Raw genomic sequence first — 14,758 nt, 5'->3', positions numbered from 1 at the left:
ATGCACGCGAGATTAAGCCTACCCCCTACCTAGAAACAGGCTCGTACCAACAAAGACTACCACCGCTATTTAAACCATAGTTTTATTTAATTACACAAAAAAAAACAGTTTGAACAGTTAAAATCTTTCCTTCAACATTCCTGAAAAAGTTTGAACTGCAGAACATGCATGAGAGAGATTTACATACGCTGGCACTCCAACGCATGCACAACTCCCGGATTCAGGATGTACCTGCAGGATAGGGCTGGACAATACTGGCGCAGAGAGGCTGGGCTGTGCTCAAGGCTTATTCTCCACCGCAATGTTCCCTCTAAGTTTGGACAGGCTGCGTGCACATTTTTATAAGCCGAGTTTAAAATTTGTGCGCTATGAGCAAGGCCAATGCAAGTAACATTGGGATTTCTTGTGCACGCCGAGATTTGCCGTGTGCCCAGCTTCCCGATCTGTGTGCACAGACACATCTTAGAGGGAACAGTGCTCCGGAGTCTGAAGTCACTTAAGATTTTTAATGCCCGTCCTGCTGCTTTCGAGTGGCCTGCAGTCAGGACTGGGGTTAAAACTCCCCCTCGCGTTGCAGTTAGGCTGGGAAAGTGCTGGAGGGTGAGAGTAGTGCTGGCCCCCCCCAGCTATGCTAGTTGGTAGCGGTTGTCCACTCACGCATCTGGCTACCTCCATGTACTGTTTTGTGTCCCATGTAAGATGAGGGAACGAATGGAGACAATGCTCTCCCCCTGTTAGAGCTGTGGCAAAGCACTAAGAGCTTTTCTGGAACCAAGGCAGGCACAACACCTGGTGCATAGTTAAAACAGAGGCAGACATCTGTGTAAGTGCACTGTGAAGTGAAAGTCTGGGCTCCTGGTTTATAGAGGACACCTTGCACAGAATACACAGGCTTAATATTTCACATCAGGGGCTGACACAAAGGACAGCTCAGCGCTGGGCCCTTAAACCACCGGTGCGGTGCTGCTGGAAGGCCCTGTGCAAACACGACACCTCTGCATGCTTACTTCACACTGTTGCGTCCAAGCTCCTTTCCGCTTGGCTTCCTAGTTAAAAATCCCTGTAGAACGGCTTCGATACTGTCAAAGGGAAAAAAAGGTGAGGCCCAGGCTAGGCCTGCCTTCTCTCTTCCTTTACCCACAAGCCCTGCACCAAAGCGTTCTACAGTTTTCTTGCGGATGAGACCAGGAAGATGACAGTGAAAGACAGCGGGTGGTGGACAAAAGGACTGGCCCTTAATTCCGAGTATTAAAAACCAGCCCAATGGACAAGTGAGCGAAGTGAGCGAGGGCAGCTCTAGCACAGGAAGGCTGGCGGCACCCTCTCGGGGGTCCTGCTGACTCATTATCATGCCATGTGCACGCATTCCTAAGGGAAGACCCTGCGGATAAGGGGGGGGGGGGGGGGGGGAACCATTTACCCCACCCTGTGATTCCTGGGAAGGGCAGGAGGGGTGAAGAGGAGAAAAAAAAACATTAGCACCACATACGCCAGTCCCCACCCCTCTTACAGCTAGAAGGGCTCCAGGGTGGCACTGGCTGCCCTTAGCTCCAGCTTAAACTGAAAGACAGACAAAAGCTTGGTAGGAAGAAACAGTAAGAGAAAGACAAAATTACAGCAAACTAGATCACAGGACACACACAGTCAACCCCCAAAAGTGTCATGTTCACAAAGAGACTTTCAGCAGCACAGAGACTCACTGTGCCTACACACATGCACTGCAGTGGACTGGGCTGAATCCATTGTCCTATTCCATTCCCCCGCCAGCAGGCGGACAGGGCCAGCATTGTCTTAGGCCTTCCCCCGCAGCAGGACCCACTCGCTGGGAAAAACAACAGCGCTAGTGCTAGCTAGCACTGCTGTGAACAGCAGCTCAAGGATCCATCCCCCCCATCTGCAAAAATCACCCTACCCAGCAAAGGCAGGTGTCGGAGAAATGTGCAGTGACATTCACAAGATAGATCAAGGCCGAAATTCCAAAGCATGCAGGTGGAGTCAACATCCGTGGGTCACACCGCCACCTTTAAGAGTGGTGAAGATCCATGCCTGCTTACGAATGAAGGGGGTTGAATAGATATTGCTCAGGACACATCTAGCCAGTCCAGTTTTCAGGCTGCCCATAATAAATCTGCATGCACTGCCTCCACCGTATGCAACCTATTTCATGCATATTCATTGTGCACATCCTGAAAACCTGACGGGTGAAGTGTGTTCCAAGGCCTAGGCTCAGAACTCCGGCTCTACTGGGCTGTTTTAGAAGGATGGAGGGGATTAACAGAGGGTACCAAAAAGCTTTCTATACTGGTTTGTGAAGTGCTTTATCTGCCGCATCAAGCTATATTTTGCTAGGGAATTCCTCCAAGACCTCTCTAATTGTGATGGCTTTCCGACAGACTTCTTCAAGAGCTGTGGCAAATCACAGCCGTGCTGAGGTCCATAAGAAAAAAAAGGGCTCAGCCTGACTCATTTGTCTCTGCCGTATTGCAGGGCTTGCCGTTTCTGACCAGGATTACGAGGCAACGTGCAAGCCGATTACACCCAACCTCCCCCCTAGCAGATCTTTCTAAGTTCATCCGTGGCAGCGAGGAGAGACCTCAAACACATGGAGCAGCAGGCTATAATATTACAGACGCACACAAACAGATATTCTGAAAGAAGAGTCTGGGCACAGAGGTAAAAGGGCAGCAGAAAACTCAGCCCAGCATCCTTGCCCCACAAAAAACCCCCAAAACATTTCAAACAGTTCCACCTTTGCTCATTCATTTCCTCCTTCCCTGCCTATCTAACCTTTTTTGCTCATTCACCTAGAACGTAATAGTTTGGGGGGGGACAGTCCCCTAAAGGGTGCGTGAAGATTTGCCACCATGGGGCACTAAAGAACATTACTTGCAGTTTCACCGCTATCTGTCTTATAGCAGGGATGGCGGAAATCTCCAGCCACAGGTGGCCTCAGGGCTTCTTACTCCCATCCAAATAGGTTTGGGTGGCCACCGGATCTCCGGTGCCTTGCTGCCATGCAAGGAGAATCTGCTTTACAGCTTCACTGAGTCAGGCAGGAAATGGCCTCGTCAGGCAGGTGCTCACGAGTCAGAGTAAATATCCAGGGACCGCAGCGATATCCAAGGGGCCCAAGCTGAGACAGCCACCCCCTCTCAATTGTACCACTGTCCTAGGATCTGCACCAGAGCCTTTTAGGGAATACAACTCCATCCAAAAGACAAGACCCCCCATTCCCGTTGCAGTCGCTGCAGCTTTCCCAGGGGCTGAGGCCCAGGGATCTACAGCTCCACCTGTCGACAGAAGAGCAATCCAGCAGTTTTCACTGCAGCCTTCCAGGGAGAGAGGGGGGGTGGGGTATGCATATGCAGTGATTACAACTCCTTCTAAAGGACAAAATTACAATTCTATATTTCCTAAACAGTCGAGGGCCACACTGAATGAATCTCTGCTCTGGTCTAGTTTGTTTACTGAAGAGGAGCTCGCTTGGGGTTAGACACCCCCTTCTTACAAAAAACCATAAACTCATTCCCAAGAGTAAAAAAAGTGTTTGCTGGTTTGTGATGTTCCCCTACCACTGCTGACCGGGAATGGATTTAAATTGCTGAAAGTGGTTCAGATGAGTGCAGTTCCTTTGGTGTGAGGGAGGAGCTTGGGCCGGTCCCTTTCCCCTGTTACATCGTAGCAATGGCGACAGTAGACAGCATGGTCAGAGCCAGGACGATATAGGCCGACTGATACACCTGGGGGATCTTAAAGCCTTTGCCCATGTCCCACGCCTACAAAGAGATAGAAGAGACAAACAAACAGCAGTGAGTGAACGTACGAGAGCTTAGTCCTAGAAACGTGCACAGATGCATTCACACCCGCCCACAGCTAAACATATGCAGGAAATGATCACATGAATGAAATGTAACAGATATACAGCAAAATAGAAATAGACGGCAGATAAAGGCCACCAGGCCAAACGCTGGCCTAAACCTATAACGCATTAACTCAACAAGCAGCATCAGGTCCATAGTCTGCCACTTTCAAACCAATGTGCCTATAGTCACAGGACAGGAAATTAAAAACAAACAAACAAAAAAAAAACCCCACACACACCCCCCCACCTTTAGCTTCCCTCTCCTAAACCCCAAGCTTTCATCTTGGGCATTCTACAGCCTGATGTAATCGGCCCAGGTAACATGAACAACAGTAGAGTGAGCTTTGCCTCTTCAGCTAAAAGCCCCCCCCCCCAAAAGTCCTTTAGAACCCATTGCTCAGTGGTAATAGCAAATCGTTCCGTTACTAGTCTGGGTCAGAGTCACAAGAGCACAACCTAACTTAGGAAATCTAGAAACAGGAAGTGAGGTCATAAAACGCTCAGCTGCCTGCAAGGGAGTCTATGGGTGGGGGAAGTGTTCGATCATATAAGAGTCAGCATGCACACGTTTGCTAAGAGAACCATGAAGCAGGTAGCTGTGCAACTGAGGACATCCCTGTAGCAAGATTTACTTGCTCTCTTAAAGGAACTCCATACAGCTCTGTATGGAAATCAGGCTAGGGAATACTTTCATCTGAGAAAGGAGAAATTTATTCTGACCTATTAATTTCCTTTCCCTGAATTCCTGCTACACCAGTCCAGACGTGGGTTATTTCCTCCTACCAGCAGATGCCTGTGACATCATTATGGGTGCTTGCAGTGGTACAGCTTAGTCAGTCAATCAGTATTCACACGACAAAGTAAATAATTAGGAATAAACAGTTTTGTTTTTTTTAAACAAATAGTAGCACAGGTGTGCCAAAGGATCCCTTCAGAGTAATTACCTTACAACCCTCCTAAGAAAGAGAGATGATAACTTAGGAGGTAAATATTTAGAAACAAGAGACCTAAACAACCTCTCTGAAGGGAACAAGTTTTTGGTAGTAATTAGAAGATACCATAACTTACAGAGATGGCCCAAACTGGTGTAGCAGGATTGAAGGAAAGGAAACTAACAGGTAAGAATACATTTCTCCTTCCTTATTCTGCTACACCAGTCCAGACATGTGGAAAGCACCCAAGCCAATTTAATGAAGGAGGGAGGAAATCAGGGCTGTTTTGAGGACCCCAGCTCCAAACTCCGCATCCTTCTTGGCACGGACAGCCAACCTGCGTTTCGTAAAAGCACGCAAAGACGACTAAGTGACTGCTTTAAAACACCTGCTAGATCCAGAGCTGAAGATTCTGCCCAGGAAGACACTTGAGCTCTCGTTGAAAGGGTACGAATACCCTCTGGAGCTTGAGAACTTTCCAATTAGCAAGCTGACAATCAATTTTTTAATCCAACTAGCTAGAGAAGCTTCCGAGGTTGACTTGCCTTTGCATGGCCCGTCAAATAAAAACAAAATCTATTGAACTTCTAAAATGGATTCATGTAGTGGGTAGGCTGAATGGTAATTATGTCAAAGAATATACAACCCACTTATTTGTAAGTACAGAAGTTTTACTTATAAGTCTGAGAATAAGCAATGAGAGCACACAAAATTAGATTTTTGCATGAAGAATATATACAAAGATACTTCCCCTCACAGTTTCCAGTGTGAGCCATATATTTTGGAAATTCGACCTGAATCTTTGAGACTCTCTCTAGGATAAGGAAGACTCTGCCCGCCCGGGTATCGAAACATGGTCCCAAACAGTCCAACAACTGGGTCAGCACCAGAAGACTTTCGTCCAAGTTTCTCTCTCTACTCGAGCGACCAACAACTCCATCACTTGATGCACGGCCTGGCAACATGCCCCTTTGGATTTTGCTTGCACTAGTCCGTCATCCAGATAAGGAGGAAGCAGAATCCCTTCCCTCCTTAGCACTGCTGCCGCCACCGCCTCCACCACCACTTTTGTGAACGTACGTGCAGCCATGGCCAACCCGAAGGGAAGACCCTGAAACTGAAGCACCATGAACCTCAAAACTTCGGGTACGCCAGCCAAATGGGAATATGCAAATAGGCCTCTGATAGATCTAGGGCTGCTAGAAAATTTCCATACTGCAGTGATTACCAATGAGTATCTCCATTCGGAATCACAAGATAAAACTAGTACCTTCCATTTCCCCTTTCCAAAGGCGGAACCAGTACAATAACTTCCAGGCTTTGTAAGTGCAGCAATGTGTTCTATTCTGCCTCTCGCTTGGCTCGAGCTATGCAAAGGGATGTCAAGAGGACGTCCCATACCAGACACGAAATTCTAAGGCATAACCTTCTCTTATCACCTCTAGAACCCACTGGTCCAAAGTGATCCTGGTCCACTCCTCGTAAAATAGGGAAAAATCTTCCTCCTACAGCTTCGACTGAAGAGTGAACTAGCCTGATTTCATTGCAAAGTCTTACCTGTCACCGGCCTCTTCCCTGGAAGTCCTGTGGGAACCCTGAAAGGACTGCTAGCCTGCTTCTGGCCCTGCATTCGAGGACATCTTGCCTGGCCAAAAATGCCTCATATCTCGAAAATGAGCCTACGGCGGAAAGTTCTTCCTTACAGCCTTATCCTCTGGCAACTTGAACCCATTGGATTCCCCCCAGGATCTTCATCAATTGCTCTAGGTTCTCACCAAATAGTAACTTCCCCTTAAAAGGAAGATTTCACAGCTGGGACTTAGACCACATATCCGCCAACCAACCAGTTACACAACCACAGCAGCCTTCTAGCTGCCACAGTGGAAACCATAATCCTCACCAACATGCGAACCAAGTCAAAGTGCATCCACCATATAGGCCATCCCAGCTTCCAGCCGAGCTGTCTGCTTAGAATGCTCTGATGAAGCATCCTTCTCTCCTGTGTCTTCTGCACCCAGCTGCCTCAGACTACCACAAATCACTACCTGGAGGCTCAAAGATGATGCCTCAAAGATCCTCTTCAACTGGTACTCCAGCTTGCGGTCCTGCATATCCTTCAATGCAGCTGAGTCCAGTACCGGGATAGTGGTCTTCTTTGTGACCACAGACATTGCCGCATCCACCTTAGGCAGCCTTAAGCATTCCAAAGTGTCCTCTGTCATCAAATTTAACTTTGCCATTGCTCTGCTGACTTTCAAGCCGGCCTCTGGAGTATCCGAACCACCAGCTTCCTGATCTTGGAGACATCCTAGGGCCGAAACCTGAACCTGCAGGGAATTATAAGCCAAGCCTTTGGACAATCCCTGCTGCAGAAAAGCCAAAACCTGAGGAATGGGCATAGACACTAGCACTAAACCTTGTTGATCACACCAGGCTTCAAACACCTTCCACACCCGGGCGTAAGCCATAGAAGTCGAGGGCCGTCTGGCCTGCAGCAGGGTGGAAATCACCTGTTCCGAATACTCCCTCATTCACAACCTCCGCCTCTCAAAAGCCAGGCCGTGAGAGTGAAGCGATCCTCCCATCAAAAGTTGGGACCTTGATGTAAGAGGTCTGGGAGATGAGCCAGGCAGTCCAGATCCGCAAACCACGGCCGCAATGGCCACTCCGGTGCCACCAGGATCACCGGACTGGGATGACCTATGCGCTGCAAGACCCGACCAATCGGCGGCCAGGGCGGGAAGTCATACAGGAGGATTCCGGTTGGCCACTTGCAAATGAGGGCGTCTATTCCCACCACCATTCTGGCTGAAGAATCGATCAGTCTTTGCGTTGACACGGGCTGCCATGAGGTCCAATTGTGGGGCTCCCCATCTGGCACAAATGTGATTCCAAGCCTCCTGGGACAGCTCCCATTCTCCAGGGTCCAGCTACTGCCGGCTGAGGAAGTCAGCCTACAAGTTGTCCCCGCCCGCCATGTGAGAGGGTGCGATTCCTTCCAGATGAAGCTCTGCCCAAGCAAACAGGAGATGAGCCTCCTGTGCCATGGCCGGACTCCTGGTTCCTCCCTGGTGATTGAGATAAGCCACCGTGGTAGCATTGTCAGAGAAGACGTGAACCATCCTCCCCTGAACCAGGGACTGGAAAGCTACCAATGCCTTGCGGATTGCTCTCGTCTCTAGGCGATTGATGGACCATGACAGTTCGGGCAGGGATCAGAGACCCTGGACCGCATGACCTAGGTACACCGCTCCCCAGCCCTGGAGACTTGCATCCGTCGACATGACCACCACTCCAAGCTGGACCAGGCCTGCTGTGACAATGGCAATGGTAACTGGTACTGCTCAGTCACTGGATTCCACCGGGACAGGAGTTCCCTCTGCAATGGTCTCAGGTGAGCGAAGGCCCAAGAACCAACTCCAATGTCGATGCCATGGACCCAAGGACTTGTAGTCTCACACTCTGGGAATCAGGAGATGCAGTAGGAGACGCACTTGTTGGTGCAATTTGCACATCCTGTCCGTTGTCAGGAACACCCTGCCCAGTAAGGTGTCGAAGCGGGCTCCCAAATATTCCAGGGACTGGGAAGGTGTCAGATGACTCTTCGCCTCTATCACCTAACCGAGGGACTGAAGATAATGAGTCACCCAGCGAACCACCCGCACGCAGTCCTCTTCCAACTTGGCTCGAATCAGCTAGTCGTTGAGATTACGGGTGAACCATCACCCCCTCCTGCCGAAGGGCTGCCGCCACCATGACCATCACCTTGGTAAGAGTGCGCGGAGCCGTCGCCAGGCCAAATGGCAGCGCTCAAAACTGGAAACGATGGCCCAGAATCTTGAAACGCAAGAACTGCCGGTGATTGCTGCGAATCGGGATGTGCAGGTATGCCTCGGTGATGTCCAGAGAGGCGAGGAACTGCCCCTTCTGGACCACCGCTATAACAGTGCGGAGAGTCTCCATCTGAAAGCAAGGGACCTTCAGGCTGCGATTCACCTACTGCAGATCCAGAATGGGGCGGAAAGTCCTCTTTTTTGGGAGCCACGAAATAAAAGGAATACAGCTCCCTTCCCTGCTCTTCATGCAGTACAGGGACGATAGCCTGCAGGTCCAACAATCTTTGTAGGGTGCCTTCCACCATGGCCCGCTTGTTGCAGGAAATGCAGTGCGATTCCAGGAAGATCTTCCTGAAAGGCTGAGAAAATTCTAAGGCGTAACTGTCCTTAACCATGTTCAGCACCCAGCGGTCCGCAGAGATCTTGGCCCACTCCTCGTAAAAGTGGGACAACCTGCCCCCGATCATCCCGCACAATGGGTGGGCGAATCTGACTTCATTGGGCAGGTTTACCAGATCCAGCTCCCTGCCTGAGGCCACCTTTTGCGGACCAGCCGGCGCCACAAAAGGACTGTGGACGAGAAGTGGACTGCCTGGCACAAGACGAAGGAACACCCCTCCCCGATCTGTATTTTCGGGGGGTCCCGAAACCAGGTCTGTGGAATGAAGGACTTCTTAAAGGGATGCCTATCTTCTGGCAACTTATTGCCCTTGGATTCCCCCATAGATTTCATCAGCTGGTCCAAATCCTCTCCAAAAAGAAATTTCCCCCGAAAGGGAAGCATCCGCCGCCCAATTGCGGAGCCACAGAAGCTGTCGAGCCGCTACTGAAGAAACCATGGTCCAGGCAGATGTGCGCACCAGGTCATATAAGGCATCCGCCACATAAGCGATCACTGCCTCCAGGTGGGCCGCCTGAGCCATGGACAGGACACCTGTGGACGTCATTTCCTGTGGTTTCTGAATCCAACAAACACGCCCGCTGCATCATGCTCGCACACACCGCCACCCGAAGGCCCAACGAGGAGACTTCGAACAAGCGTTTCAGCTGCAATTCCCGCTTGCAGTCTTGCACATCTCGAAGTGCTGCAGCCCCCGCTACCAGGATGATAGTCTTCTTAGTGACTGCCGACACCGCTGCGTCCACCTTAGGGACCCTAAGGCGTTCCACATGTTCATCCAGTAGCGGATACAACTTTTGCATCGCCCGTCCGACCTTAAGGCCGGCGTCCAGGGACTCCCACTCACAACTGATGAGCTTCTGAATCTTCTTCAGGATGGGAAAGGCGCTAGGTGGTCCCTGGAGGACCATCCAGACCTGGTTCATGCCGTTGCTGTCTGATTCCTCCAGAGAGATTTTTATCCCCAGCTCCTCCAGCACCTGGGGAATAAGGGGCCGCAACTCCTCCTTCTTGAACAATCGGACCACACGGGGATCGTCGCCTTCTGGGCCAGGGTCCACCTGACACTGGTCCCCATCGCCCGCATCCAAATCCTGGGGAACCTCCCCCTGGTCGTCAGCGGTGTCACCCGGGGAGGGGGGACCTTCTTCCCCCAACGGGTCGTCCGAACCCTCCAAATCTTCCCGCGCCAAGGCAGCATGGGAAGCACGATTGTCCACTCATAGATAAGGCCACTTTGTGGCCCCTCCCCTCCCCTCCAGGGATCTGTGCGTCGCCAACTTCTTTGCCAGGAAAGCCTTATGCATTAGGAGCACAAATTCAGGCAAAAAACCGCCCAGCCTCATCACTGCTGGAATCTGGGTCCGCGTCCCTCAAGTCCTCCTGTCTCGGCTCCCGGACCGCAGGAGACAGCGGAGGAGGGTCATCCTGGGAATCTTTTCCCACAGGGGGAGCAGCAGACACCGAAGCCCTATCTTTGGACCCAGTTCCGGCGCCCGAGCTGCATGCGGCCTTCCGAGGCTTAGAACCCTTAGCGGAGGACCCTTCCCTTCCCACGACACAAGTAGTGCCATGGTCATGAAAAAATTGAGCCGCGGTATGGTCGACGGCCAGTAGGCCGCGAGGGCCAAACTTGACTGTAATCGACGGAAAATGGACAAAACACTTACCGGAGTACCGCGGCTTGAAAAAGTTGGAGGGACCCCTGTGGGGTAAATTAATTTTTAGTGATTCCATGAGGAAAATTCCTGTCAGGAATCTCTGCAGAGCTCCTTAACCGCGTGGCTACTGCTGCGTGGGAAGAAGACGACTGAAGGGGGACCCCTGCTGACTGAAGGGGGACCCCTGCTGGCTGCAGGGTTAGTGCCATGCTGGGCATGCCCAGTAGGGGCCAGTCAAAGTTCTGGAAACTTTGACAGAAGTGTTTTGTGATTGGGCTCCATCCTGTGATGTCATCCATACGTGAGGACTACCATCCTGCTTGTCCTGTGAGAAAAAAAGTAACTTTCCCTAACGGGGATACTTCCTTGAACCTGTGGTCACGAAGAGGGAGCCAATCCCCTGGCTATCAGGAGTCCAGGAACACACAGGCTAACACTGCTGGGGGTATCTACTCGAGGGATGGCCCAGAAAACTGAACCTGGCATCCCGAGGAGCAAATAATCCAAACTCAGCTCAGAGCAGCAGGTATCCACCACCATCTGCTGGAGACAGAGAAAGACAGAGGAGCTGCAGGTGGCACACTTGGTATATAGCAGTGCCTCAAAGTTTGTTTCTCTGCCTCCATCTGCTGGTGGGAGGGCATAACCCACTGGTCTGGACTGATCTGGGTATGTACAGGAAATGTCATGATGCCACCGGAAAAGCTGTGTCTTGTCTGCAGCTGCTGGTAGGGAGAAATCACCCACACGTCTGGACTGGTGTAGCAGGACGATAATGAAAAAAAAAAAATAGGCAGAGAAAAGAAGGCCTGTCATGTGTCACTGATGACTTCTGTAAGACGGAGCCCCCACAAGTGCAAGATGCAGCACTAGCACTTCAAAGCTTTTGGCATTTAACTTAGTTGCAACCTTAAATACAAAAATAGTTCCTACTCACGAGATGTCGGACACCGTTCCAGGTGTGATACATGAGAGGGAAAGTCAGGATGAACTTTAATGAGCAAAGAAACATCGGCCCAAAGCTGAAGGACTTGATTAGCTCCAGGTAAGAAGCGTAGTCTCCTGGGAGGCTCAAAGCAGCCAATCCAAAGAGAGAGACACCTGAGGAGGAGACAAAAAAAACAAACACACCCAGATGAATTAAGTTCCACCAGTAAAGGAATCCGGTGCTGTCACAGGGGTATTATTTAACTACAGATGCCATTTTATTTAAGCTAAATAAAAAAAAAAAAAAAAAGAGAAGAAGATTGTGAGTGCAAGGCCAGGAGAATTGGATTTGATCCGTGGCTTGACCTGGGAACACTGCTGAGGTATTACTCACAGACTCTGGGATTGAGAGGGGTATTGGGATCTAGTGATATGGGTTGGACAGTCACAGGCCAGCCTTGGAGGCGGCTCTGAGAAGGCTGCTCTCTGGACCGCAGGAGGTCACTGCACCGCTGCATCCGTATGTACAGGAAAGCAGAAAATACTGTAGGCTGTGCACAGTGGCACATAAAAGACTGAGTGTCCCGCTCGGAGAACACGCTCAAAGCCCATAGTCTCTGGGGCCTAGACCTCCAAAACGACAATGTTTAGCAAAAGTGTGCAACGACTTCCAGGTAACCGCCCGACAAATTTCTTATGACAACACCAGCTGACGTTCGGTCCACGACATCACCTGAGATTGAACCTAATGTGCCCTCAATCCTTCCGGGACCAGATGCCCCTTACAGATAGAGGCAATATGCTCGGCTTATTTCAACCATCTTGCTATCATGCACTTTGAAGCCTTCTGCCCTTTCCTAGGACCGCTCCATAGCACAAAGAGATGATCAGACACCCTGAAACTATTGGTGACTTTGAGGTAACGCAACAAAGCCCTATTCACATCCAAACAACGCAAGTCTCTTGCATGCACAGTCGACACGTCCAAATCTGGAAGAGCTGGGAGTTCCACGGTCTGATTCAAATGGAACGCAGACACAACCTTCAAGGAGAAGATAGGGCACCGTCCTCAAAGACATCCTGGAATCAGAGATTTTCAGAAAAGGTCCTCTGCACGATAACACTTGAAGTTCCGAAATCCTTTGGGTGGAACAAATGGCTACAAGAAACACCACCTTCAAAGTGAGATCTTTTATCATTGCCCTTCTCAAAGGCTCAAAAGGAGCTACACACAACCCCCGAAGGACTAGATTGAGGTTCCATGAGGGACATATTTTCCGCACAAGGGAGCACAGATGCTTAGCTCAGTGGAGGAAGCACACCACATTCAGGTAAGCAGCCAACGACATTCCATGCACCTTGCCCTGTAAACAATCCAATGCCGCAACCTGAACCTTAAGAGTTAAAAGCCAAGCCTTTAACCAATCCTTTTTGCAAAAAAAACCCCAAAACAAACCAAGATGTGAGCTATCGAGGCCTATGTTGCGAGAATATCTAGACTCGTGCACCAGGATACAAAACACCTTCCAGACCCTTATATATGATAAGGGAGTGGAAGTCTTTCTAGCCTGCAACAAGGTGGTAATGACATCCTCAGGATATCCTTTTTCTCTCAAATGCCTCCTCTCAAAAGCCAAGCTGCGAGACAGAAGAGATCCGCCCGATCTGAAAATATAGGACCTTGCAGAAGAAGCCTTGGCAAATGTGAGTTGCAACAGACCATCCACGGACAGGTTGACCAGGTCTGTGAACCACGGGCACCTTGGCCATTCTGGCGTCAACAGAACCACCTCTCCGGGATGATTTTCTATTCGCTGTATCAGTTTCCCCACCAGCAGCCACAGGAAACACGTAAAGAAGAATCCCTCGAGGCCAGGACAGAACTAGAGCACCTACGTGCTTTCTTCTGCGACTGAAGAATTGGGGCACCTTGGCGTTCTTCCGCATCGCCATCAAGTCCAGGCGAGGGGTTCCCCACCAGCAACATATCAGAGCCATCGCCTCGTCTGACAGCTCCCACTCCCCAGGATCCAGCTTCTGATGACTCAGAAAATCCGCCTGCACATTGTCCACCCTGTCAATGTGAGATGCCGCTAGCATAGCTAGATGCTGCTTTGCCCAAAGAAACAACTCCCGAGCTTCCAGGGCCACTGCTCAACTCCTGGCTCCCCTATGTCGGCTTATATAAGCTACCATGGTCGTGTTGTCTGACAGGTTGCACGCCGAGCAGCCGCTCAGAGGCAGAAAAGCCACCAAGGTGCACCTCACTGCCTTCATCTCCAAACTGATAGACCAGGACTTTTCTTTGGACCGTTGCCCCTAGGCAGACTGATTCTGGCATACCACCCCCCCCCCCCCAGCCGGAAAGACTGGCATCGGTGGTAACTACCACCCAATCCAGAACCTCCAAGTCCACTCCATGTCTCAACTGTTCTTGACCAAGCCACCATGAGAGACTGGACCTGGCAGGTTCCTCGAGTGACAGAGGAAGATGAAACTGCTCTGACAGAGACTCCCATCAGGAAAGAAGAGACCTTTGCAGAGGCCTCATATGTGCGAATGCCCAAGGGACCAACTCCAACAATCGAGCACAGAGTCCAAACCTAGACCCTGGGGAACTGCAGCTTCCAAACAGCCTGCACACCCGCTTCTGCAGCTTGAGAATACACTCCTCTGTGAGGAAAACCTCTCTTATCCTGGTGTCCACGCGCATGCCCGAGAACTCCAGAACCTGAGACGGGAAGATATGAACCTTCGGCAGGTTCACCACCCATCCCAGGGACCTCAGTTGCTGGAGGACCTGAGCCACCACCTGAGTCCCAAGGAGTTCAGACTTCATCCGAATGAGCCAGTCATCCAGATATGGATGAACTAAGATGCCCCTCCTTCCTGAGCGCTGCCACCACCATCACTTTGGCGAACATTCGAGGTACTGTCACCAGTCTGAACAAGAGGGCACAAAACTGAAGCCTAGAAACCGCTGGTGATCCAGCGGACTGGAATGTGCAGGTATGCTTTGGACAAATCCAGAGAAGCCAGGATCCCTCCCCCTTGCACACGGCTGCAATCACCAAACACAAAGCTTCCACTCGAAAGCAAGGAACCCTGAGAGCCACATTCACTTTCTTTAGATCTAAAAT

The 14,758-nt window shown here is 50.7% G+C and overlaps 1 protein-coding gene across 1 annotated transcript in view; it reads right to left on the bottom strand.

The window, feature by feature from the left end:
- Positions 1 to 64: 64 nt before the first annotated feature.
- The window catches only part of SDHC (succinate dehydrogenase complex subunit C), a 44,372-nt gene continuing 29,678 nt past the window's right edge, over positions 65 to 14,758 (bottom strand). The window contains exons 5-6 of the mRNA XM_029579491.1: positions 11,629 to 11,792; positions 65 to 3,776 (exon numbers count right to left, since the gene is read on the bottom strand). Coding sequence (XP_029435351.1) covers positions 3,672 to 3,776; positions 11,629 to 11,792 — 269 coding nt within the window. The 3' untranslated portion in view covers positions 65 to 3,671. The remainder of the gene's footprint in view (positions 3,777 to 11,628; positions 11,793 to 14,758) is intronic.

Source organism: Rhinatrema bivittatum, chromosome 16 (genome assembly GCF_901001135.1).
Source record: "Rhinatrema bivittatum chromosome 16, aRhiBiv1.1, whole genome shotgun sequence".
NCBI lineage: Eukaryota > Metazoa > Chordata > Amphibia > Gymnophiona > Rhinatrematidae > Rhinatrema > Rhinatrema bivittatum.
The sequence above is the reverse complement of the archived record's forward strand: the minus strand, read 5'-3'. Positions and strand labels throughout refer to the sequence as shown.